This window comes from Lynx canadensis, chromosome D2, assembly GCF_007474595.2.
Source record: "Lynx canadensis isolate LIC74 chromosome D2, mLynCan4.pri.v2, whole genome shotgun sequence".
NCBI lineage: Eukaryota > Metazoa > Chordata > Mammalia > Carnivora > Felidae > Lynx > Lynx canadensis.
In genome coordinates, this window is record NC_044313.2 from 71,582,855 (window position 1) to 71,607,257 (window position 24,403).

Consider the following 24,403-nt stretch of genomic DNA (forward strand, 5'->3'; position numbering starts at 1 on the left):
GCCACCCAGGCGCCCCTAAGATTTTTTTATAAGTTCTGGATACCAGTCTGTTATCAGTTATATGATTTGCAAGTATATTCTTTCATTCTGTAGATACCTTCCCTTTCTTTATGGTGTCATTTGAAATATGAATGTTTTTGAGAAGTCCAGTTTATCTGTTTTTCTTACGTTGTATGTGCTTTTGGTGTTGTAGCAAAGAAGACTTTGCCTGACATAATTTCGTAAAGTTTAACTCCTGTGTGTTCTTCTAGGAGTTCTGTAGTTTTACTGTTACATACAGGCGTGTAGTCCAAAGTAATTTTTGTGTATGGTGTTATCCAAATTCCTCCTTTTGCATATAAATATCCAGTCATTTCAGTACCATTTGTTGAAGACTGTTCTCTTTCCATTTAATTGTCTTGACACTCTTGTTGAAGTCAGTTGACCATGAAGGTAGGGATTAACCTTGGACTCCAAATTCGATTCCGTTTATCCTTATGTCAGTTCAGTCTATTCTTAGGTCAGTAGTACTCTGTCTTAGTGAAGTTTGGATTTTGATCGGGTTGTATTGAATCTGTAGATGAATTTGGGGAGTATTGCCACCTTAATAATATTAAGTCTTTTGATCCATCCACATGAGATCTCTTTCCATTTACCTATATTGTTTTGTAGTTTCTAGCCTACATGTCTTATACTTCTTTTTAAAAAATTTTATATCTTAGTATTTTACATTTTGGGGTGCTATTGTAAATGGAACCGTTTTCTTAATTTCATTTTTGGAATTATTACTAATGTATAGAAGTACAAGTGATTTTCGTTTATTGATCGGTTTTGTATCCTGTCACCTTGCTGAATTTGTTTATTGGTTCTGAGTTTTCCAGTGAATTCCTTAGAATTTTCTTTGTGGAAAATCATGTCATCTACAAATAGAGATGGTTTTACTTGTTCATTTCTACTTTGGATGTCTTTTATTTCATTTTCTTGCCTAATTGCCCTGGTTAGAACCTTCAGTTCACTGTTGAATGGGACATACTCATCTTGTTCCTGATTGCAGGGAGAAAGCATTTAATCTTTTATCATAAAGCATGATGTTGTCTTTGGGTTACTTGCAGATGGCCATTACCGGGTTGAGGAAGTCCCTTTTTATTCCTAGTTTGTCGAGTGTTTTACAACGAAGAAGTGTTGGGTTTTGTCAGATCCTTTTTCTGCATCTACAGAGGTGATGATGTGGTTTTTATCCTTTATCGTATTAATAGAGTGTATTATGTTAATTGATTTTTGAATGTTAAACCAGCCTTGGTTCTTGAAATAAATCCCTCTCGGTCATGATGTGTGATTGTTTTTATATGTTGATGGATTCAAAAGGATTGTATGCAAATCCTTTTATATGTTGCTGGGTTTTTATATGTTTGCAAATATTTTGTTGACGGTTTCCATGTCTGTATTCATTAGGGGTGTGGTCTGTAGCTTTCTTGTGATATCTTTGTCTGAGTTTGGTATCAGAAAATACTGACCTCAGAATAAGTTGGGACGTGTTCCTTCCTCTTCTGAGTTTTAGAAGAGTTTGTGAAATATTGGTATTAATTTTTTCTTTGGATGTTTGATATACTTTACCAGTGAAGCCCTGTGACCTGGGCTTTTCTTCAGGGGAAGCTCTTTAATTACGAATTCAGTCTCTACTTGTATAGAGGTCCTGAGTTTTTATTTCTTGTTGAGTCAGTTGTGGTAATCTGTGTCATTTAGTAACTTGTTTTACTTACCTAATTTGTGGGCGTACAGTTGTTCGTATATTCCCTTATAATCTTATTTATTTTGTGAGATCAGTGTGTTTTCCCTTCTTTTCACGCCCTTATGTTAGTTATTTAAGTTCCCTCGCGCCACCCCCCTCCTTTTTTTTTTTTGGCCAGGAAAAGATGTGTCAATTTAGTCAAACCAGTTTTTGCCTTTGGAGTATATATTACTTTTTAAATTCATTCATCAAATATTTATCAAATCCTAGCTATACACTTGTGAGCAAAACAGACATGTTTTCTCCTTTCTCCAGACTCAGTCGAGTGGGAAGTGTAGACATGGAACAAGCAAGTGGACAGTTGTCATAAACACCGTGAAGGTGACAAGTGGGGTGCTGTGAGAGGTGCCAGGAGCTGACTAGATCAGGTGACCAGGGTGGAGCTCTGGGGAGGTGACGTGTAACTGAAATGGAAGATGGGGAGGCACCGTCACTTCAGAGGGAGACTACGGGCCTGTTGGGGGGGCGGGGTGGGAGGTTCTATGGAGAATACTACAGATGATGGAAAGAGATAAACTGAGGCCCCACTGCCGTGGGGCGGGAGTAGGTAAAGAAGAAGGTGTGGTTGGTAAGGGGGGTGGGACCACACGATCAGGGCCTAGTAGACTGTGAGTTTCATTTAATTTGTGATAGACTTGCTGCTTTGGTGTACTTTTACGGAAATTGGATGGTGCAGACTTGGGCTCCCGAGGCAGGTCTGAACCTTCCAGAGGCATCTGTTATGCCAGCAGTAGAATCCAGGGTCTTTCGCTTGGCCTGGTGGGCTTTTTGCCATCTGGCCCGCTAACCTCCGACCTCCTGTCACCGTTCCCCGGCCACGTGTCCCCCACACGTGCTGGGGCCGGTGCCACGCCAGCCTTTGGCTCTCAGCCCTGGCCGTTTTCTTTGGTTGGTGCACTCTTCTCTTTGCCTGTCTGCTCTGTTTTGACATCTGGGGCTTGGCTAAAATGTGCGGTTGGGGGCTTTGGTAGTTGGCCGAGGCTGCTGAAAATTTTAACTCTAGCCTGTGGAGGGTAGTTCTGATTTCAGAGGGCTGGCGGGGTCTTGCGCTCTGGTTTGCTAGGGGGCTGCTGCTCCTCAGGGCCCGCCTTCTCCTGGGCTTCCTCCCCCTCGCTGGCTCCCCCACCTCCTGCCTTTTGGAACCTTCCCTTGGTCCCGTCCTGGGTCTGCTGTGGCCACTGTATTGGTGGGAGCAGTCAGAGAACAGGATACTTTTCTCTCCAGTTCTTTTCCCACCAGATGCATACCCTCTACTTAAATGATCAAAGGGCAAGTGACGCACTTCAGATGAAATTCCTGTTGAAGACTCTGGCTTTGGGCACTGGGTCAATACAGAGAATTGGTTTTTACTTAACCTTGCTTAGAACAGACTGGATCCTGGGAGAGCGGTGCGCACATACGTGCTTGGCGTCTGTCTGCAAGATTATATAAGAAGTCATACGCTGACTGCAGTAAGAGCTTGAGTCTCTTTTTTAATTAAAAAACAAAGGAAAGCAGACATCTCCCAATTTTTTATACTTTGATTACCAAACCCAGACATCTTTGTTTTGGGAAAACTTCCCAGGCTGCAGGTTCTTATCTAGTCGAGGTCACAGATTTTTTTTTCTGAAGTACACATTTTTCTCCCATCTCATATATATGTTTTGTTGGGATGAAGAAAGAAAAAGGAATTAGTGTTTTGCCTTCAGACTTAAAAAAAAGAATGAAAGATGGGGCACCTGGGTGGCTCAGTTGGTTGAGCTTCCAGCTTCGGCTCAGGTCATGATCTCACGGTCTGTAAGTTCGAGCCCCGCGTCGGGCTCTGTGCTGACGGCTCGGAGCCCGGAGCCTGCTTCGGATTCTGTGTCTCCCTCTCTCTCTGACCCCTCCCCCATTCATGCTCTGTCTCTCTCTGTCTCAAAAAAAAAAAAAAAAAAACAAAAAACAAAAGAAAAAAGTACAAAGGTAATTACATGACAGAAATAAGAATATAAAGAGATAGTATGGGCAACTAACATAACCTGAAAGCTTTAGAAAGCACATTTAGGCAGGTGGAAACCTTGATGCAGACAGCCCGTTAGTTTATAGTGCCCAGGATGTCAGAAAACACTAACTCTCACTGTACATTAAGAATTATCTATGAAGTGCCTCCTACGTGTAAGAAATTTCACTGTGGATGACAAATATTTTTGAGTTGTGTCTAATGAAAAACATAAGGGAAATAATCCTCGGGGCTGGTAGGGGTGTGCCTGCTCTGAGCGGGGAGGTAAGAACCGAGCTGGAATCTAGGAGCTGCTGGAGGCCGGGGCAGGGCTGGAGGGGGAGGCACAGATGTGACCCCGGCCCCAGCTTGCTTCGTTTCCTTAGGCCGGAGTGGAGACTGATGGACTCTCATGGGCACACGTGGTTAATGAAGGAGAATACAGTAAGGCGGGGAAACACTGTAGACTCAGTAAGGGTTTTAGAAAGTCCTACGTAGGGCTGAATATCGTTGATTCTTTTTGTCATTCCACTGGTGACTTCTTTCCCTTATTTGACCATGTTTATTGTTTTCCCGAGTTTTAACGTTCTCCCTACTCAAGGTAGCAGATTCGTAAAAAATATGAAACAGAAATGAAGAAGGGGCACCTGGTTGGCTCAGTCAGTTAAGCGTCTCTTTAGTTCAGCTCAGGTATTGATCTCATGGTTGGTTAGTTCGAACTCCGCATTGGGCTGGGGGCCTACAGCACAGTGCCCACTTGGGATTCTTTCTCTCCCTGTCTCTCTGCCCCTCCCCTGCCCGCACGGTTGCGCTCTCTCGCTCTCTCTCAAAAAATAAGTAAAAATAAACCTAAAAAAAATAAAGAAGAAAATAGGAATAACTCCTAATCTTCTCACTGGGTTAGCCACTGTTAGTGTATTTCGTTTCTTCCTTCTTTCTACTTGATTTGTTCCATCATTCCATAATGGGGGAAAATACTTCGTATCGTTTTGTACGATTGGGTTTTTCCCCTTATTATGAATGAGTGACATGGGAATGGCCTTCCAACAGGATCACCTTCACAACTGTGATCATTTAATGATTGCGCAGTATTTCATAGTGTGGATTTTCACCTTTGACTTCAGCATTATCCCCTCAAGTGTCAGATGTTAACCCTTTGTACACCAGCCTTCTCTCCAGCCCTGGTTGTTTCCCTGGGGGAGGATCTGAGGGTGGAGATCCTGGATTGGGGGGTTGTGAACTTCTGAGGCTCTCTGGGTGCTGCTGGGGTGTTCCCGTGACACTTGCGGCCCTTTGTGCATGTGCGCACACACACACGCACACACACACACATACACACACACCCCAGCATGTGGTGTGTTGGTCTCCTTGCTCCTTCGCCAACACCTGGCACTCTGCTGGTCTTCAGTTTTCCATCCTTCTTTCCAGCACTCCTTTGCTTGAATTCATGTTGTTAAGTTGCTAATGAGGTCAAATGTTTGTTAGTTTATTGTGTACTTTTTTAATCATTGTTTTTGTTTATTCCTCTAACCATTTTTTTCCTTTTGCTTTAAAAATATCTTTCATAAGGCAGATGACCTTTTTATATTTATCGATTGCGTTTTTCTCAGTTTTTCACTTTGGTGATCTATCTTTCTTTCATTCTTTTCATATTGAGAAAGTCTGTCCGTTTTCCAAGTAAGTTTGGAATTTGTTTCTTCTGTAGTACCTTTTTTTTTTTTTAAACATTTATGTTTTTAATCCGTCTGGATTTACTTTGAGTGTAAAATACAATGAGACTCTCAATTGCTTTTCTTCCAAATGCTTAGCCGGTTTACCAAAGCCATTTGTTAAATAACCCAGTTGTCATTCATTTATTATGCCTTGTTAATGATATTAAGAAATGTGTGTGTGTGTGTGTGTGTGTGTGTGTATAATGTTTTACAGTTATCTGTTCTTTTGCCTGTTTGAGCCTTACATCAGTAGCACACTGTTTTAGTTGCCACGCTGTCTTATCGTTTAAAAAGTTGTCTTATCCATTCTTGTCTGTCCATTTTTCTGAATCCTAGTAGTGTTGATGGTAATGGTGGTGGTGGTGGAGGAAGTGGTTAACAGTTATTGGGCACAAACTCTGCACCAGCTGCTAACTCATTTACTCCCCAGAGTAATACTCTGGTCCTGTTTTACAGACGAGGAAACTAAGACAGGACAGAAATTTAAATTCCCCCAAGGCACACAGCTTATTAGTGGTAGAGCTAGCATGAATGGTGGAAATAAGACTATTGTCCATCGCAAAAAGTCTCATGTGGGGGCACCTGGGTGGCTGCGTCGGTTGAGCGGTTGAGCGGCCGACTTCGGCTCAGGTCACAGTCTCGCGGTCCAGGAGTTCAAGTCCCGCCTCAGGCTCTGTGCTGACAGCTCCAAGCCTGGAGCGTGTTTCGGATTCTTTGTTTCCTGCTGTCTCTGCCCCTCCCCCACTCGCACTCTGTCTCTTTCTCTCTCTCTCAAAAATAAATATTAAAAAAAAAATTTTTTTGAAGTCTCATATGGAGTGATTAGTACTATATAAAATGAGTCATTTGGATAGAAAAGGATATCTTAAGTTTTCAGACAACGTTTACTCCCCAGAGCTGAAAACCTGGTATCTCTGGCTTTCCATTTCTTAGTTTAAAAAAAAAAACTCTGTTTTTTGGTAAGGTTATTTAGAGGTTTCTTCTATTTTCCGATGCTTCTGTAGTTAGGATTTTTTTGCCAGTTTTTTATTGATCACAGCTAACAGGCTAATGCTGGCCTTTTCCATAATGGTCTCTTTGACAGCCACACTGAATGCTTTATTAGAATTTGTTGCAATGTAGGATTTAGCATTTTATTGGCTCCCAATATATCTCCTACTCACACAAAAAGGTAGTAGATTCTAAGGTTTTAAATAACAAACAACATCTACTCAAAGCCTGGTTTTCTAGGCTGCACCATGTTCTTTGTAATTAAGATCCATGAAAGGTCTAAGAAGCTAGAACCAGAACACCCAATGAAAATCATAGTCGAACCCGTTTTGATCAAAGTGAGGCTTTTGGTGTAGATTTGTTTTCAAAAGCAGGATCTGCTTTTGATTCTGAAATGAGATTCTGCTTCAGATCTTTGAAACTTCCTTTGAAGGTCAGAGGATTCCTGTCTGGGGAAAGGTTATTTTGTTACCACTTGACCTGGAATTGCCACTTAGTGTTTCAGGCCAGTAGGCTTTAGAGAGAATTTAGAAGAATCCATTTCTAGTCAAGATCCGTTCCTGAAAGGTTGACAGGAGCCCAAGCCTTGCTTTTGAATTTCCTTCATTGTTAGCAAATGTGACATTTTTTCTTTGTTCCTCCTCACTTTCTATTTCTGTACCTCATGATCATACATATGCACTGCAAGATCACCAGAGAAATAAAAAGCTGTCTGGCGCCAACATAAAAATTAATTTTAAAATCGTCAGTGAAAACATGGCTGCAGTGAGTCAAAATCAGAAAAGGAGCTGGAGGTTCAGTGTGAGGTCGGCTCTGCGGTTTACCTTGTAGGATTTGTCATGGCAGCCCTTCCTGGTAATCTCTGTGGGGCCGCATCCCTGTCAGGGGCCCCCGGGGAAATGTGAAACCGGCCCCCTTCGTTGGCAGGGCAGAGGGAGACCCCAAAAGAGGCAGGCGCTCATCCGAGGCTGGTAGGTGGGCAGTTGTAATCGGCAGAGGGAACTTCTGTGCAAGGCCTGCCCTGGACCAGCAACATGAAAGGGTCCCTGCTCCCACCTGCCAGATCTTAAGAGTTTAGAGAGCGAGAGAGAGACGCCTTAACTGGGTTCAGGCAGGTATATCGTGCAGGTGTTGTGGACACCACGTCAGTGTCTCAAGGCTGCGTCCTTGGAGCGGCCTCTGGGAGCGAGAAAGGCAAGTGGAGGGCTCACCCCAAGGACGGGATGGGGTGAGGAGCCTCCCACCACTTGGGTCCAGCTCACGGGTCAACTGGTGGTCGCGTCTTCTCTGTGACCTTCCCCGGCAGCCTCCCTGATCCCCCGGGCAGGGTCTGACACTCGTTACTTGTCACTGCCGGTCTTGGTGAGCCTCTGTGACGTAGGTGCCGAGCGGGCACCTTGGGCTGCCTTGGGCTTCTCTGCCTCCGTGCAGGTTCCTTCCTGCCACCCGCTCCCAAGAGGCACGGCAGAGTGCTCCCTGAGCGGGCCTGGGGCAGAAGTTGGTAGACTGTTGCCTTTCTGCCTTCACCCATCCGCCTTGCCCCGTTTGCAGCACTCGCCACTGGCCGTGTCGTCTGGCACGCGTCAGTCCGAGGCCCTGCCTCCTTCGGAAGGAAGCTCACCCGTGGTGGTTGTGCCTTGCTGACGCTTACACTGAGAAAATCTGAGTGTGAGTGTTCTCTTTTTTTTGTATTGATTCTAATTTTTGTCAATTGTATTGGGATGTAATTGTTCCCTCTTAGAGAAGATGACCAGGATGAGAATAATGCAGGACCACCTATATACTTGTTATCCAGAATCACCTGTCGTTAACATTTGCCCTGTGTGCACTCACCCTCTCTCCCCACGTGTGCGCCCATGTGTGTTCGTACAAACACATAAACTTGTGGGGGGAACCATTTGAGAGTATGTTGCAGTCATCAGGGGGCTTCGCTCTAAATGTTCAGTACAGTTTTCCTGAGAATAAGGACATAGTCTTGTATAATCAGTATAGTTCCTCAACCTAAGTAAATTTTACACCAAGAAAATACTAATTATCTACATTCCTCTGCCGTTTCGTCAGTGCCTTAGGGCTGTCCTTTGTAACCTTTTTCCTTCTGGGCCAGGGTCCAGTATTACATTTAGTTGTCATATCTCAAGAGCTCCTTAATCTGGAACGTCTTCTCAGGTCATCCTTCGTCATGTATGACATTGCATTTCAGAGAAAAGGTCCTACTTTCACAGGACATTTCCTCTTTGGAGCTTTTCTGGTGTTTCTTTGTGACAGCTTCAGTCGGAAGACGCATGACTGGTGCCGTGCCTTTCTCGGGCGTCTGCTCTCGAGGCGCGCCTGTTTGATGATGTTGGTTTTGGTTACCTGAGCAAAGAATTGTCCAAACTCCCAATGTGTATTTACTCTTTTTTCCTTTGAAATTAATTCGTGTCGAGTGGGAGATATGTTAAGGCCGTGCACATCCTCCTCATCAAATTTCTCCTAGTTAATTCTGATTTCTTTTAACTTTATTGGATTATCTGAAAATAATAATTTTCACTCTAGACTTTGACTGGGAAGCCAATTAACTGCTGCCTTTTGAAATATTTTCTGTACCAAGGTGAGCAGTAATTAAGCATACAATCATTGTTCATTCGAAAGCTGAATTACAAAAGCCGTAATGGTTGATTTTTCCTCATCACCTCTGCCCTTCTTTACTTCTGTCCAGTCTCCTCATGAGTTACAAAAGAAGTCATCACTGTTCCACTGTAGCCAAGTCATTCAGCTTTCTCTCTCCTAGGTAATTTCTAATAAAAGGATGTCAGACCGCAAAGATACTAACCTGATGGGGCACCCGGGTGGCTCAGGCGGTTGAGCGTCTGACTTTTTGATTTCAGCTCAGGTCATGATCTCCTAGCTCAAGAGTAGAAGCCCCTTGCTAACAGTGCAGAACCTGCTTGGGATTCTCTCTCTCCCTTTCTCTGCCTCACCCCTGCTCATGCTCTCTTTCTCTTAAATAAATAAATCTTAAAAAAAAAAAAAGATCCTAAGCTTGAATAAAATTTAAATGTTGACTGAGGATTTTACTAAGCAGAGGAGTTTTTAAAAACGTAGTTAGTAGAAACACAGCTGATAAGGAAGCGGCAGGAGTTAGCACGTGGGGGGACCTGGTCCTCTCTTGCTGAGTGCGAGGGGAGAGAGGTGGAAGGCGGAGGGCCCTTCCCCTGCAGGTCACATCTTAACCGCCTGCCAAAGCAGGCCACTCTGTATCCTGGATAAAAGGCTGTTGGTGGCGTTACTTGTTCTGAGACCCTGAGTGTGTCGTTCTTTTGGAGCAATTGAGAGTAATGATTACTCCCAAAACGGGGTCTGTGGCTCTGCCTCTGTAGCCCCTAGAAAGTACAGTGCCCTTGGTTCTCATTGGAGGCAAAAGTATTTTCCTTACAGTTAGATGGATTCCTTCCGTTCTTTCCTTCCATTTCCTTTGGTTCCTTTCTTCGATTTCTTTCCTTATTCACACTGAGAAGATGTGTGGGTGGTATTGCACGTGGGGTATGGAGGGGAGCTTTGGCATCAGGTGGTCTTGGGGTTGACACCCGGCTCTCACTTGGGAGCTCAGTGACTTTGTCTCACTGTTCCTCATCCTAAAACAGGGCTGCAGAGACCTGCTACACGAAGTTTCTAGGACTGAACGCGGAGTTCCCTGTAAAGTGTGTTTAGTCCCGGGCCGCTAGGAGGGGCAGACGTAGGGATAGTTCTGATTGTTTCTGGTGAGAAGGCGAGTGGGGTGATGGGAGGCAGAAACCTGGGGAAGGGCCTCACCTCGGCAGTCTGATTTGTGCGTTCCAGGGCCCCAGGGCCGGAGCCAGCTGGAAAATCTGTCACGGACACCCACCAGCTCAGATGCCCAGGCTGGTCCCGAGGCGCTGGGTCACGAGCGTAGCGGGTTTCCCGATCCACTGGGCTGACTGTCAGCCGCGGATGCTGTTTCTGGCCCAGGATGGTGGAAGATCCTGAGGGCGCCGGTCTGGTGCTCTGCAGACAGGCGCTCGAGTGGGCGAGCCCCAGAGAGGCCAGTTAGGACACCCCGGAGGAGCCTGGAGCCCTGGGCCCTGGGGTGGGAACGTCTGGCATCAGGGCAGGGACAGCTCCCGCCCGGGGCACGCCCCAGTAGAGAAGGGCTGGGCTGCAGGGCGCGTCAGGCAGTCTAGACATCTGTCCTGGCCGCCAGCCTGTGAGTTTCCTCCCTGGGGACACACGGTCCGAGTGCCACGAGACTGCTAAGGGATTTTGAAACTTTAGGCGTGGAATAAGCCCACATAAGTCTAGTCGGAGCCCTTCACTCTTAGCTGATAACTTGAGCCGTGGGCTGGCTTGTCTGTGGCCACTGTTCCCACCATTTGCCTCTCTGGCTTCCCGGGACCGTGGCTGTTTGGGGGCTCAGGGTCGTCATTCTGCCCCTGACGACTGCCACACGCTCCCCAGTTCCCTCCCGCGACTTTGATACTCGTGGTCCCAGACAGGCCAGCTCAGAGGCCAGGCTGGGGGTCTGATAGTAAAGGAAATAATAAGTTCATACCCCCAGAAATACTTACGAAGTAAATCATTCACAGTAAGACAAATCCACTTTTTTTCAATATAGTACTCTGGTTAAATGAAATTGCCTATTTTATTTAGCTTTACGTTTTCATTTGTGTTCTTAAAAGTGCTTTTAAAGATTAAACAAGAAACTGAAAAATGTCACACACAATTTTAGGTCTCTGGTGAGCTGGTACACAGATATCTTGTTGCTCCAAACTGATTTAATCTTTCCAGAAAGCAAACTAGCTGAGTGTAAGCCAGTTATAAAAGTTTTCATGGCTTCCCTTACCACTGGCTGGTCAATATTACGACTCTGTCCCAAGGAAGTATCCTTTCTCTCAGAGCACCCCAAGAACTGAAATATGCCTTGCACAAACAAGTGTTTCTACCTCTTTGTGACAGGTGAAAGTATACAGTCATCTGAAACGTAGGCCCAAGATAGGGGTGGTGAGTGTGGAGACAGGGGTGGTAATGTGGCCCAGGGGAGGGGGGTGGGGAGCCGGGAGGTGGGGTGAGAGGGGTGGTGAGTTGGGGGGGAGGGAGTAGTGAGTGGTGCAGGGGCTGCTGGGTAGCGTCCACAGTCCTGCCGCCTCTTACGTCCTGTGTGGAGAGAAGGTGTGGGAAGAAAAAAAGAACGCCAGGTGCGAAGCCGCCGGAAGTTCTTCATGAGCTCCTTACTGCACACCTTCAAGAGGTGATGCTCCAGGGGCCCATTATTACTTCACAGCCGCACTGGGGAGGGCTGGGGAGGTCCTGGTAGTTTTCAGACCCGGGCCCTGGTGCCAGCAGGGTTTTATGTGTGCTCACTGTTTGTTCTTGTTTCCTCTGAAGTTGCTTGAGTTTATATAAAAAACAATCGTGAATATGATAGTGCTTCCTTTATCACAGGCTTGACTAAATGTTCACGTTATTTAGAAAAAACGGTGTTTACGGGCTTCTGAGTTTCTAATATATCTCATTGAGCATGAATAACTTAACATTTTTCGTCAAAAATCCCAGACTTCTTTTCGAGATTCTTACAGTTTCTGGATGATAAAAGTCCCTAATTCTAGACAGAATAAGGATTTCCTGTAAACTGAGGTTTGAAAACGAACATTTCCGGTTGGTACAACATAGCGTATGCATGTGTGTCCAGATATCTTTGTGCGGAAGCTTAAATAATGCCGTCGAGCTCCCATTGGTGAACGTTGTAGGGAATCTGAGGAAAGGTGGTTGGAGAGCCTCGTGCTTTATGTTTATACCTACTCATATATTCCCATACGTGCCCACATGTATATGTACGTGCTGCCTGCACATGTACATGTACACGGGCACACACATCTTATTGTTTCTCTTTCTCTGAATTGACTGCTTTCAAACTCTCATTTTGATGGGCCAGATAGCACCCTGTTTGGCTTCTAGATGCCTGTGGAAGGATGACCTTTGCAATTATTCCTGGTCTCTGGAGGCAGCAGAATGCCCCAAATACTCCTTGGTAAGAGTCAGGCCATTGGGACGGCTTGCCCTCGTGGGGGTGTCTGTTTTTATGCTAATGAGAAGGTAGCTGCCAGCTTTTAAAATGTCTCCCAAACTGGGCATTCGTTTTTGAAGGAGAAATTTGGAAATTAGCGATTGATTCCACAGACGCCCTCACCCCGTCGCTGGAGGGCAACATTAGCTGCCTCAGCTCAACTTTGCATCACTCAATTCCATGGGAAAGAAAAGATTGCATGGGGCCTCGTCCCTGCCTCTAAGAGCAGGAAACAGCGGCACCGCGCGCAAACACACATGCACGCACACACAAGTGGGTTGCAATTGAGAGGTAAAAATGAAATGCCTTAAAAACACAGGAGTTTAAGGATACAGACCCTCTCTTGGATGTACCCCTTCCTGGTCTTCCTGCTAATAAACTGAGTGGGAAAATACGTATGTGATATTAAGTGAGAAAAGAATAAAAGTACCACTTACATAAAAGTTTGAAAACCACTTCCCTAATGCTTGCCTTCAATAACTGCCTAGGATTAGACCCCAATCTCATGTCATCTATTCCAGAAGATGCCTAACTTGTCTTCCAGGTTCCACACAGTTAGCGGCCTTTTGGGCACAACCTGTGGTCCTCCCTGCTGGAATCTCTCATCTATTGGATAGGTTCCACCATCCTCTGTGTACCATGCAGGCTTCGGGATCTTCCCCCAGTCCCGTCTCTCGTGGGGACCACTGCCCCCCCCCCCCGCCCCCCGACCGACCGCACTGTACTCTGGCTTCAGGGTTGGCAGTTGAGCTAAATCTAGTTTAACTCAGCCCCGCATTCTGATAACGTATTGACGTCATTATTTAAGGTGTCTAAGAACTATAGTGAAAAGTACTTTGTAAATCAGCTTTGCATGGAGGAAAATAATCATTTATACCAGGATACATAAAACGTATTTGTCACTCAGCATTCACTCAAGTGCTAATCTGTGTTGTGTCCCCGCTATGGAAGGACTGTTCATAGCTTTCTCTGGGAAGGCTTTCCAGAGAGGACATGTTTATGAGTGATCATTATCAGTGATCATTAGTGTTGCTGTGTAACACGTTACCCCAGAATTTTGGGGTTTAACACCACGGACATTACCTCACACAGTTTTTCTGGGTCAGGAATCCAGGAATGGCTCAGCTGGGAGGTCCGGGCTCCAGTCTGTCATGAGGTTGCAGTCATCTGCCGCTTGACTGGGGAGGATTCGCCTCCCAGCTCACTCTCAGGGTTGCAGCGAGACCTCGGTTCCTTCCCACGTGGACTTGGCCATCAGCTGCCTGAGTGTGCTCACAAGACGGCAGCGAGCCATCCCAGAGAGAGAGAGATTGAGACCACGGTAGAAGCAGTGCGTTCTGCCTCGTCTCAGGGATGGTCGCGGGGACGAACGCTGGAACCCTGTGGCGGGGGACTGGACACGGGAGTCCCAGGAGCTGGGAGGCAGTAGGGCCCGTGGAGGCTGGCCGCCACACCTGTTCCGAGAGGGGCTTTCAAGGAAGGAACGCAGTGAAGTCATTAGGAAGGGAATCTGAGGTTTAAAGGGCACAGCCCTGCTCACTTTTTTCTTTTAACCAAGACTCCTTTTCTTTTAACTTTCCCTTCTTTCCACCACCCCTTATAGTGCAGATTATGATACACACCGGCCTCTGCCTGCAGCGGTTTCCTCCTCCCAGTAGACGGGGAATCTCACACAGCTCAAAACCGAAAAAAAGAGGCCAGTATTATTAATAAGGGCTCCCAGACTTGCTGTCTCGTTTCGTTTAAACCTGAGGCATGTGGGTGCTGCTTCTTTCCTGGGTGGATATAAATACAGAGCTTGGTTATTATTGGAACCATTCTAGAAGAGAGAAAATTGCCCGGAACCTGGGTGGCTTAGGGAACTGAATTTTCTGGTTGCTGCGGTTTCCAAGGGAGCTCTTCCAGATCCGTTTGCCGGTTAAGTGTCCCGTGGAGACGATCTTCTGCCTTCCGGAGCTTAACTGACTCCCCCTGGGATGGCTTAGGGGGTGAGTGGCTGGGGAGCGGGACCCCTGGGCCCTTTGCCTCAGGTGACCCTGGCGTCTTTGTTGTCTTCAGGCAGGTCCCGGCAGCGGCCCGGGGCAGAGAGTGTGTGTCATCGATGAGATTGGGAAAATGGAGCTCTTCAGTCAGCCTTTCATCCAGGCTGTCCGCCAGACGCTGTCCACGCCGGGGACCGTAGTCCTGGGCACAATCCCGGTGCCTAAAGGGAAGCCGCTGGCCCTCGTGGAAGAGATAAGAAACAGGAACGACGTTCAGGTGTTCAGTGTGAGTACAACCGGTCCCTGCGTCTGTGACAGTGGAGCGGGTGACCTCAGCGGGGTGGCGCTGAGGTGTGCCTTTGCTCTGAAAGACCATCTCTCCCCGCCCCCCCCCCCCCCCCCCCCCCCCCCCGCCTTAGGCTAGATCCAGGTGAGTCTGATTTTCTAGGAACTTACAGAACTTAAGTCATATGTGTCACGGATGAAAGGACACATGTCCCCGTGGCCTCCGTCTGCCACAGAGCAGCACTGTCCACCAGGAGTTTCCGCGATGACGGAAGTGCGCTCTGTGCGCTGGCCAGTGCGCTGGCCATCAGCCGCCTGTCACTGTTTATGTTTCAGTCAAATGAAAGATTCGTTTCTTCAGTCCCTTTGGCCACACGGACAGCACGCCTGCAGAGTCTGCCCTGACAGGCTCCCGGGGGGCTACCGGGGGGCTGTCGGGGTTCTGCGGTGCGGCACGTGGGAGGGAGGACCGGTGCTGTCACGCTATCCCGTGGCGATGTCGGAGCCGACGTACGGGCCTCTGACAGCCCTTTGTCTGTGTCCTTAGATGCTGTCTTGCGCCGTGCCACCTTTGTGTCGGCGAGAGTCGCGTCTCCGCCGGGCTCTGCCCGTACCTGCTCTCCCCACCCCCACCCCCCGTTTCAACCCAGGCCCCGCGAGGGCCCCGGAACAAGGAGGCTGGCAGGGCCGCCCCACCAGCCAGAGCGGGAGGCGAGCTCCGGCTGCCAGGTACCACGAGCGCCGGATGTCGCTGGCTGCCGTGCCTCCGCCGTGGCCCGCCGGTCCTAGCGGGCCGCCCGCGTGCCGTCACCACAGTCTCCAGGGGTACTGTGGGGGCAGGAGACACACGTCAGGGTCAGAGCAGCCAGCTTGGAAAACTTGGTGCAGTCCTTGCTCCTTTCCTTCATTTAGTAAGTATCGACCGGGTTCCACCGTGAGCGAGGTTGCGATGCTGGGCGAGACCACGTCCCCGCCCCCCGGAGTGGACTTGCTGAGGCGGGGGCCGGACCGCAGCAGCGCGGGCGCACAGCTCGGCCACGCGGATGTTGCTAAGTGTGGAGAAGATAAGGCAGGGCGGCGCGGTCGTTGGGCTGGAGGTGGCTGGGGAGACGGGTCCAGCCAGGGAGCCTCTCGGAGGAGCTCACGGGTGAGCGGACGTGCTCCACGACATCTGTGAAGTTGGGGCCCTCGTCTTCAGTTTCGTGCTGTTCTTTCTCTCTGTCTCTTACTTTACGTGGCCTCCAAGTGAGTTCGTGGTTGTGTTTCTAAAGTTCCTGTGGAAATAGAGATGATGAAAGACGAGCGGTTCTCAGGCCAGGCGGCTTCCAGGCGGGAAGGTGGGGAGTGGCTGGTCCAGAGACTGGCCGTCTGCAGACCAGCAGGGTCTACGAGCCGTGAGTGGGATCAGGGGAGTTGGCCCTGATGTCCAGAGGAGAACATCGTATCTTAAAATAATACCACATCTTCTCCTCTAAAACTGGAAATTATTCTCTGGGCAAGGTAATCATTGCTCCTAATGATGTGTAAATAAAATGATTAGCTTTTGGTTAATTATGCGAGACATAGGGGCTTACGTACCCCGTTATTCTTCTCTTTCTTGTGTTCCTTTGGGGCTTGTGTGATCTTTGTGTTCCCGTTTTATATGAAGAATCTCATTTTCCGTATGTGCAAACTTAGGGCTTGGATTAGATATTTCTGGCATCCTTTCTGTTTCTGACACGCAGTAGAGTTCTCTGAATCCGTGTTTGAGAGCAGCCTCTGTGTCCAGCACTTAGTCCGACAGCACACGTGAAGCATGTCCCCTTCCCTCAAGAAAGATAGATGATGTGACAGTCAAGATCTGGAAGCAGAGAAGGGAGAGAATTCTGTGAGCAGGAGGAGGGTGGGGAGAGGTGTCCTGAAGGAAGTGGTTCTTGTGGGGTTTTGAGGGAGGAAGTGGAGAAAAGAAGGACAAGAAGGAAGAACATTCTGGGTAAGGCAGTAGGTTGTGTAAGGTAGGGAGGGCAGCCTCTCCTTGCGAACAGCTGCGCGTGTCAGGACCGTGGAGACGGGACTGAACTCATGGGGGAAAGTACGCCCCTTGACGTTACTCCTGTCATAGGGACTTGTTCTTTTCTTTTCTTTTTTTAAATTTATTCATTTATTTTGAGAGAGAGAGGGAGAGAGAACACATGAGCGGGGGCAGGGCAGAGAGAGAGGGAGGGAGAGAGAATCCCACTCAGGCTCCACACTGTCGGTGCAGAGCCCAACACAGGGCTCAAACCCACCAACCATGAGGTTGTGACCGGAGATGAAATCAAGAGTCGGACGCTTAACGAGCTGAGCCATGCCGGCACCCCATCTAGACTTATTCTTAGTAGCGTCAGGTAAACAGCACTGCCTTTCAGAAAAACACCTGGAAACTTCCAGTTCTAGATACGGTGGAATAGACACACTTCTCCCTGTTCCTCCTGTGAGCTGTAGCTAAAACTGTTGGACGTTACACATAAAACAAACGTAGGGAGACCTGAATGGTGGAAAGAAGGTGGCACGCCGGCTAGGAAGCTCAGCCAGGGGACACCACCACAGACACAACTGAAAATCGCTTGTGCTGCCAGGAACCGGGAAAAGCAACTTGAGTGAAAACATCAACACGTGCCAACAGCAAGGTGACGTGAACGTTAGAATCACAGGGCCGAGGTTTGAAAGCAGCCGTCACAAAAACGCTTCCGTGATCAATTGCCAACACATTTGAAATACAAGAAAAATAGAAAGTCTCGATGAAGAAATGGAAAGGTCTAGCAGAGCTATGGGAGACATAAAGAAGAGTCAAATAAAAATTGTGGAACTACAATAACTGAATGAGGTAAGTCTCTGGCGGGACTCCCAGCAGAATGGAGACAACAGAGGAAAGAAACGGTAAACCTGGAGGTAGAACAATAGAAATGGCCCAACAGAGCAGGCTTGAGGAGGAGGGGTGGCGAGGAAGAACAGAGCCTCAGGGACTTGCGGTACTATAATAAAAGATCTAACACCCCTGTCATTGGAGGATGGTCTTGGTAATTTAGAAACTTCTGTCGTGGTGTGGGTATTGACGGTCGCCTTCCTGTTATGTTTCTCTTTAGGAAGTTTGGTTAAATTTTTTTTTTTTTCATGTCTTGTAGAGTTTACTGGTCTCTAAGTGTGGCCACTGAAAAATGTTTTTAATTTATTTCATAGTTGCTTATTTGAGTGTAATTACATTAATGCTGCAGAGGCAGGAGAGGAAGATCTCCATGGATCAAGATTACTAGAAAGAGCTGTGTGCACTGTTTTCCTAGTTCTCTAGTAACGTGAAGAAAAGATTTTATCCCTGCTCGTCACTTCCAGTGGAAGTGCCGCACACATGCACATGTACACACACACATATACACACGCGCGTGTGCACGCCCGAGTTTGGTTGTCTTAGAGGCATTTAGAAAGCATATTTCTTTTGATTTCCTTTGAAATATCTGCTTGATGGAAACACTGGGAATGTTATTTGCTGACGGGACAGAAGAGGCAGCTGGAGCCTGGAACGTTCATTTAGATGCCGACGTGGCCACCAGTCACTGAGCACTGGACTTGGGTGCTGTGCCCAGTACTGTAGACCCACCAGTGCAGACTTCACAGTACCCCGGTGGGTGTGTCACGTAACCTTTATTTTATCGAGGCTGCATAGCATGTCCAAAGTCTCAGTAGGCTGCAGAGCTAGGGTTCAAGGCTCTGTCTGTCACACTTCCAAGCCTGAGTGTTAGCATAATGTCGTACTGTTTACTTTTTGATGGGGTGGTTCAGATGATTTGCTAAAAAAAAAAAAAAAAAAAAAATCTCAGGTTCCTAGAAATTATTTGGTTTTCTACTTTATAAAGTGTTACTATAACTAAAATCTATTCCACTATCCTGAATTCAGAGCCTTTTACACTTGTCTTTTTTCCCATAAAGCAGTTTTTATGCTTTTAATTTTTATTTGTGGATTGTAAGATCACAAGAATAACAGGAAGTAGGTCCCGACTTCCTTCCATTTTGGAAATTCTTAGACCTCTTCTTGTTCCTTGGTGGGTGTTTTCACCAAGCAGGGCATAAAGCATGTTAGTCTCACTTGGAATTTGCTGCTGCCCTCCTGGCCTGTGGACTCCTGCAGATACAGGAGTGAGAGAATATCTGTTAACCTCTGGGTGGAAAGTCAGGCAGAGTGTTTGTAGAAGTTGACGAGCCAGTCCTGAAATTCACGTGGAAATGGGAAGGACCCCACTGAAACAGTCTTGAGAAAGAACTATGTTGGAGGACTCCTACTTCCTGATTTTGAAACTTACTACAACCTTCAGTGATCGAGACAGTACGGTCCTGGCCGAAGGCTGGACACATAGATCAGTAGAATAGAACTAAAAGTCCAGAAATCAATCCTTACGTCGAGGATCAGTTCATTTTCAGCAAGCATGCTGAGACAACGTAATGAGGAAAGAATTGTTTTTCAGCAAACTGCATCCAGTGCTGGAAAACTGGACATCCTCATGCACAGAAGGCAGTTGGACCCTTACATCATCTACCAGAATTAACTCAGAGTAGGATCCTAGGCCTAAATTTAAGAACTAAACTATAGTTCTCGGAAGAAAATACAGAAGGAAGTCTCGTAAACTCAAGGCAGGCAAAGTCTTACTTGATACAACGTGAAAATAATTCTTGGCTTGGAAACTTTAACCTTCATGAAAAAAGTAGAGCGAAAGGGATTGGATTCAGGAATAATCCTAATTTTAGGTTCAGTAACATAAAGACACAACATGAAACAGGCTAGTAATAACTTTGGATGTGTGTTAACTTATGATAACAAGCATTGTCAAATTTCTTTCTGTAATCCGTTGCTTACTAGGAACTTGTCAGGGTCTTTCCCACAGGTTCAAGGAAAATAACGTATGTGCAGTGAGGGGCATTTTCCCTGCTGCCTTTTCCTGTATCTGAATATTCACAGCTTCGCTGATGTCTGGGTGCCCAGGTTGTTGACTGGTCGCTCTCAGGCCCTTCCGTGGCCCCTGGAGGCAGCACACACAGAGCAACGTGGATGCTTAAGACGGTCAGAGTCTTCACAATCTTTATGTTATCGCTCAGCTGTGTTTCAAAGACCCTGCTCAGCTCAGAATGCAGTAAACATTTACTGGGCACCCCCCACCCCCACCATGTGCCAGACACAGGATGAATGAGATGCCCCTGTCCCCAGGGAACTTAGGGTCTGATCTTCATCAAGGGCCACCGGACAGGGCAGAGGGCTCAGGTCTCACTTGGCTTCCTTTCTCTTGAGGCTGCAGTGCAGTGGGGTGGAGAGTGCAGGGGCTTCCTTCCTTTGTTCTTCCTCAGCTCGTTCTCGTCTGCGCCCAGTGCTGTCTCCTCGGTAAGGGCCTTCTGCGGCCAGCCTTCTGGTGGTTGAATACAAGACAAGGATTGTGCGTGCAGGGGAGGGACCCTGAGGCTGACAGATGATTTTTACTTGTTCTCGCATTTGAGAGCCCGTCTTCAGTGCACAAAGAACGTAACAGTAATAACACTGTAGACAGTTTCACCTCTTACTGTGAAATTTTCAGAAACAATCTTAGGGCAATCAAAGGGGGGTAGCAAAATATTAACGTCGTTTTTTGCATTCGTTACATTTTTAACACAAAAACATTCTCAAAATGAATCTTTTCCAGTGTTTATTTTTTTCTATGGAACTAGGGCTTGGAGCGTGCCCTCAGCGTGTGGGACACACCGCCTCCGCCCCTGCTGTGACACCCTTACCCCCGACAGCTCCCGCGGAGGGCCCGGGTGGGGCGGGGGCTCACTCACACCTGGGCGATGGAGCTGGGGCGTGCTTGCTGACCGGAGGCCCGGCGTGAAGTTGAACCGAGACCAGATGGGGCCTTGCGAGCTGGGTCCTGAGACCAGGGTGGCCACGTGATCATGACCGTACGAAGTAGATGGTGAGGCATTGCCCAGACATACAGAACTGTGCCTGCGTGGCCTGTAAGCGCTCCTTTTTATTCCCTCTGAAGCCCCACGCCTGTTAGATCCCCATGCTCTGCCCGCCCTGGCTGTGCCGCCTAACCAGCTTCCACGCAGACCCGGCACCTGGGGTCATGGGGCTTCCCACCTTCTCAGCCTTCCTTCCCAGCCCCCCCCCCCCCCCCCGCCCCAAGCGCCCTCTCGAAAGCCTGGGGATTTACAGAGTAGGGATGGAGCCTCCGCTCCTGCCCCAGCCTCCCTGCAGATGTGGATTCTGCCCCCACCCACCCTCCATGCTCTCCTCACTGCAGCTCGCATTTACAACCGAGCAGCAGTGGGACTGTCCCCTGTACAAGTAGAGGATCAAATGCCCATGACCGTGCACTCCTTTCGGTGACTGGCTAGAGAACCCAGGGGATAGTTGAGGCAGGGGTGCCTGGAGCGAGCAGTGCCCTAGTTGCCCCTTCTTTCTCACCCGTGCAAAGCTGGCATTAATTCTTTCCCTCTGGTCCAAGTGGTCTCTTCCTTTCCTCCCCCTCCCTCTCCTCCTCCCCCCCCCCCCCACGTCTCCTGTACTCTCCTTTCCTCTGTCTTTCCTTTCCGTCCCTCCTCTCCCAGCTCCACATCTCCTGTGTTATAAATCTTACATTTCTAGGGGAAGTAGCCCCAAATGCCCCTCATCTTGTATTCTGCCCTCTGAGGCACACGGTAAACTCTCAAACACTCTGAGGGCAGAGCCTAGGGTAGTTCCTGGTGAAGTCAGCGGGGACGAAGGGATCTAACGGCCCCTCTCCACTAGCACAGTGGGGTTACGAAGCCCCCTGATGAGCCTGCCAGTTCCCACCACTGTCTCCCCCTTTCCTCCGTTCACATCAGCAGACTTCCTTGAATGCAAACAGCAGAGAGGGACTTGGCTAATTTAAGCAAAAACAGCAACAGAAAGCCTTGTAAGGCTGTGTGGCAGTTTCTCCTCAAGCCGGAGCAGAGCTGATGGTCCTCCTGGGACCACAGACCAGAGCAACAGGGCAAGGACCAGTGCACCGCGCGTCCTTGGACTTAGTGTTAGAGGTGGTGGCCTCGCCGTTTGCTGCTTGGCTCAGTCCTTTCAGGACTCGGGCTCTCGGGAGGCTCTTCAGGCCCAGCTGGAACTCGTTGGCCGAGAGCCAGTTTCCTAGATGACGTCGTCTCCCAGAGGAAGGTCACAGCGCTCTTCGAGAACGGTGAGTGGGTGCTGGGGAGCCACGGGGATGAAGCCCGCCGTGCGTCTCCATCACACGTTCATTTAGCGCCTGCTCTGTGCCAGGTGGTCCGCTAGACGTGGGCGGGTGTGGACTCGTGCAGTGGGCAGTCCGGTCTCCGGGTCCGCCGGCACTGAGCCTGCTGGCTCTCCAGATGCACTCACTTCCTCTTTCTGCGATTCTTTGCTTGCGTCTTTGTCTGGGGGACCTTCTCCCGTGTCCACCGGTCAAAATTCAGTCCAGTCCAGTCCACGGAAGTCTTTTCTCGCCCAGCCGCAGCTCCCGTGCGCCTCTCCAGAGTTTCTCTCCCGGACCCTTTACCACCAGTGCGCTCGCTCACTGTCCGCGTCTGTCCCTCTGTTCTGCTCTGCCAGCTCCATGAGGTCAAGTCCCTATCGGAGTCCTCTCTGTGGCCCCGGTACCTTGCTCAGTTTCTGGTCGCCACCCCATCGATGTTGAGTGGGTGCGTGTGGGGGCCGAGCAGAAGGCACACACAGGTGACGGCTGAGGAGGTGGCCCTGCCCCTACCACTGTCCTGGTTGGACCGCCCACCGTCCAACCCCCCACCCAGGAAGGGGTGTCTAAATGCTTTTCTTGGACTCATTGGGACCACAGCAGTAAAGGAAAGGAAAATGAAAACAGATCACCGGGTAAAGTGTGAATGAACTCCCGGTTCCTTTGTGGAAGGATGCGAATTACAGAGGATGCAGCCGGAGTGGGGGATCCAGGTCTAGCCTCTGCCGTGTCCCCAGCTACCTCCGAGGGCTCAGTGTGGTCCCGGCACCCCCCCGGACTTAGCTTCCCCATCCTGCAGATGGGGAGTTGACTGACGTCAGAGGCTCCTTGCCAGGCTCAGCTTTTCCATGTGGAGAGACGAGTAGATTACTGACCTCTGGGACTTCCCAGAATTGAGGTTCGGCCGCTCTCGGTGGGCTCCTCGTAGGCGGTTCTCCTGGTTCAGGTCAGGTCGCACGGGGGCTGCGTCCCACCCGCATTGACATCTACCCAGAGCCCCTCGAGGGGGTCAGCTCCCAGCTCCTCGTGGTTAGAACCACTTCCACTGTCTGAGCTGTCGCTTTGCAGAAGCGGGGGTGGCATTCGACCTCGCGTGTCCTGTCCTCACAGTGCTCTCGGCCGGGGCTTATGAAACCTGCCTCCCCTTCCCAGGCTCTCCCCATAGAGCACTGCCTGTCAGAGGATTGAGGAAAAGGAGGGGACTCTGAAGCCTTGTCTTACTTCCCCCACAGGTCACCAAGGAGAACAGGAACCGCCTTCTGCCAGATATCGTGACGTGTGTGCAGAGCGGCAGGCAGTGAAGACGGCTCGTGTCCCTGCTTCGTGCACTTGAAGAGGTGTGCTGGTTCACGCGGAGCCTCCTCGGGGCCCTGCCTGGCAAGGACTTAGGCCTTCCGGCTTCGGAAGCCTTGTGGGTTTTTCCGGAGAAAGCCTGACAGCTGTTCTCCAAAAAATGTTTAAAAGATCAGTTAGCCTTAATGCCCGACCTGCGCTCCACGATGAGCAGTCCGCCGTGGCTTATTTATGCCGAGGGGGTCTGTTTATTTCCCCTTGCAGTTATGCGTATGATTCTGGTAAATTATGGAATGAGAAATGGCTTTCGGGGTATTAGATGGAACTCGCCCCCACTGAAGTTCATAAGCGTGTTCCAGGGAAGGGGGAGAGGAGCGGCCGCTACCTAATCGATTTTGCACGTCCCGAACTCAGACCCCGCTCCAGTTGGAGCTGTGGTGTCAAGGGACACTAGTTACTTGGTTTGTAAAAATAGTTCAGGGAAAGGCCAGTTTCGGTCCTCCCCGCCCATCTCATCATCTGTTTGCTTATTGCTTAATAAAATAAAAATAAATGTGTTGGTGCAAACGCGTGAGGCCTGTGTGGGAGGCAGGTCTTCATTCTGTACTCGGGCCTGTGGGTTCAGGTCGGAGCCCCCACTCTGGCCACATCAACTTAGACATGGCCTTAAACCGTTCCGTGCCCCGTTTCCCTTCCAGAATAAGGGGGAAACGAGTGTCGTCCAAGGCAGGCGATGCCACAGCGTGGAAGGAAGCCGGCAGCAGCCGTCCGTGTGATCCCCTGGGGAGGGCCCGGTGCCGGGAGCTGGGGCTGTTGAGAATGGTGTGGAAAGATCAGGTTCAGCCTGTCGCGGGGCGGCTGTGGAAAAGGTGGCAGGTGGTTGACGGTACCGCGGAGACCGCACGGTGCTCTTGGGTCCTTTCTGGTGCAGATCCGCGAATCTCCAGGATACTTGAGCAGCCAGCCTTAGCTCCAGACCCAGCTGGCACGGATGCCAGGCGTGCCCCTGTCTGGAACGGTGGCCCGGTCTGGGCGTGCGGAGCGAGGGGTCCTGGGCACTGGGCGCGCTAGACAGTAAGGGAAGCACTTGCGTCTCTGAGCCGGGACAGTGGTCGGTGGCCCGTGACGG

The 24,403-nt window shown here is 49.1% G+C and overlaps 1 protein-coding gene across 1 annotated transcript in view; it reads left to right on the forward strand.

The window, feature by feature from the left end:
- NTPCR (nucleoside-triphosphatase, cancer-related) overlaps positions 1 to 23,845 on the forward strand; it is a 31,614-nt gene extending 7,769 nt beyond the window's left edge. Inside the window, 2 exon segments of the mRNA XM_030334390.1 lie at positions 14,550 to 14,759; positions 23,214 to 23,845. Coding sequence (XP_030190250.1) covers positions 14,550 to 14,759; positions 23,214 to 23,282 — 279 coding nt within the window. The 3' untranslated portion in view covers positions 23,283 to 23,845.
- Positions 23,846 to 24,403: the final 558 nt, after the last annotated feature.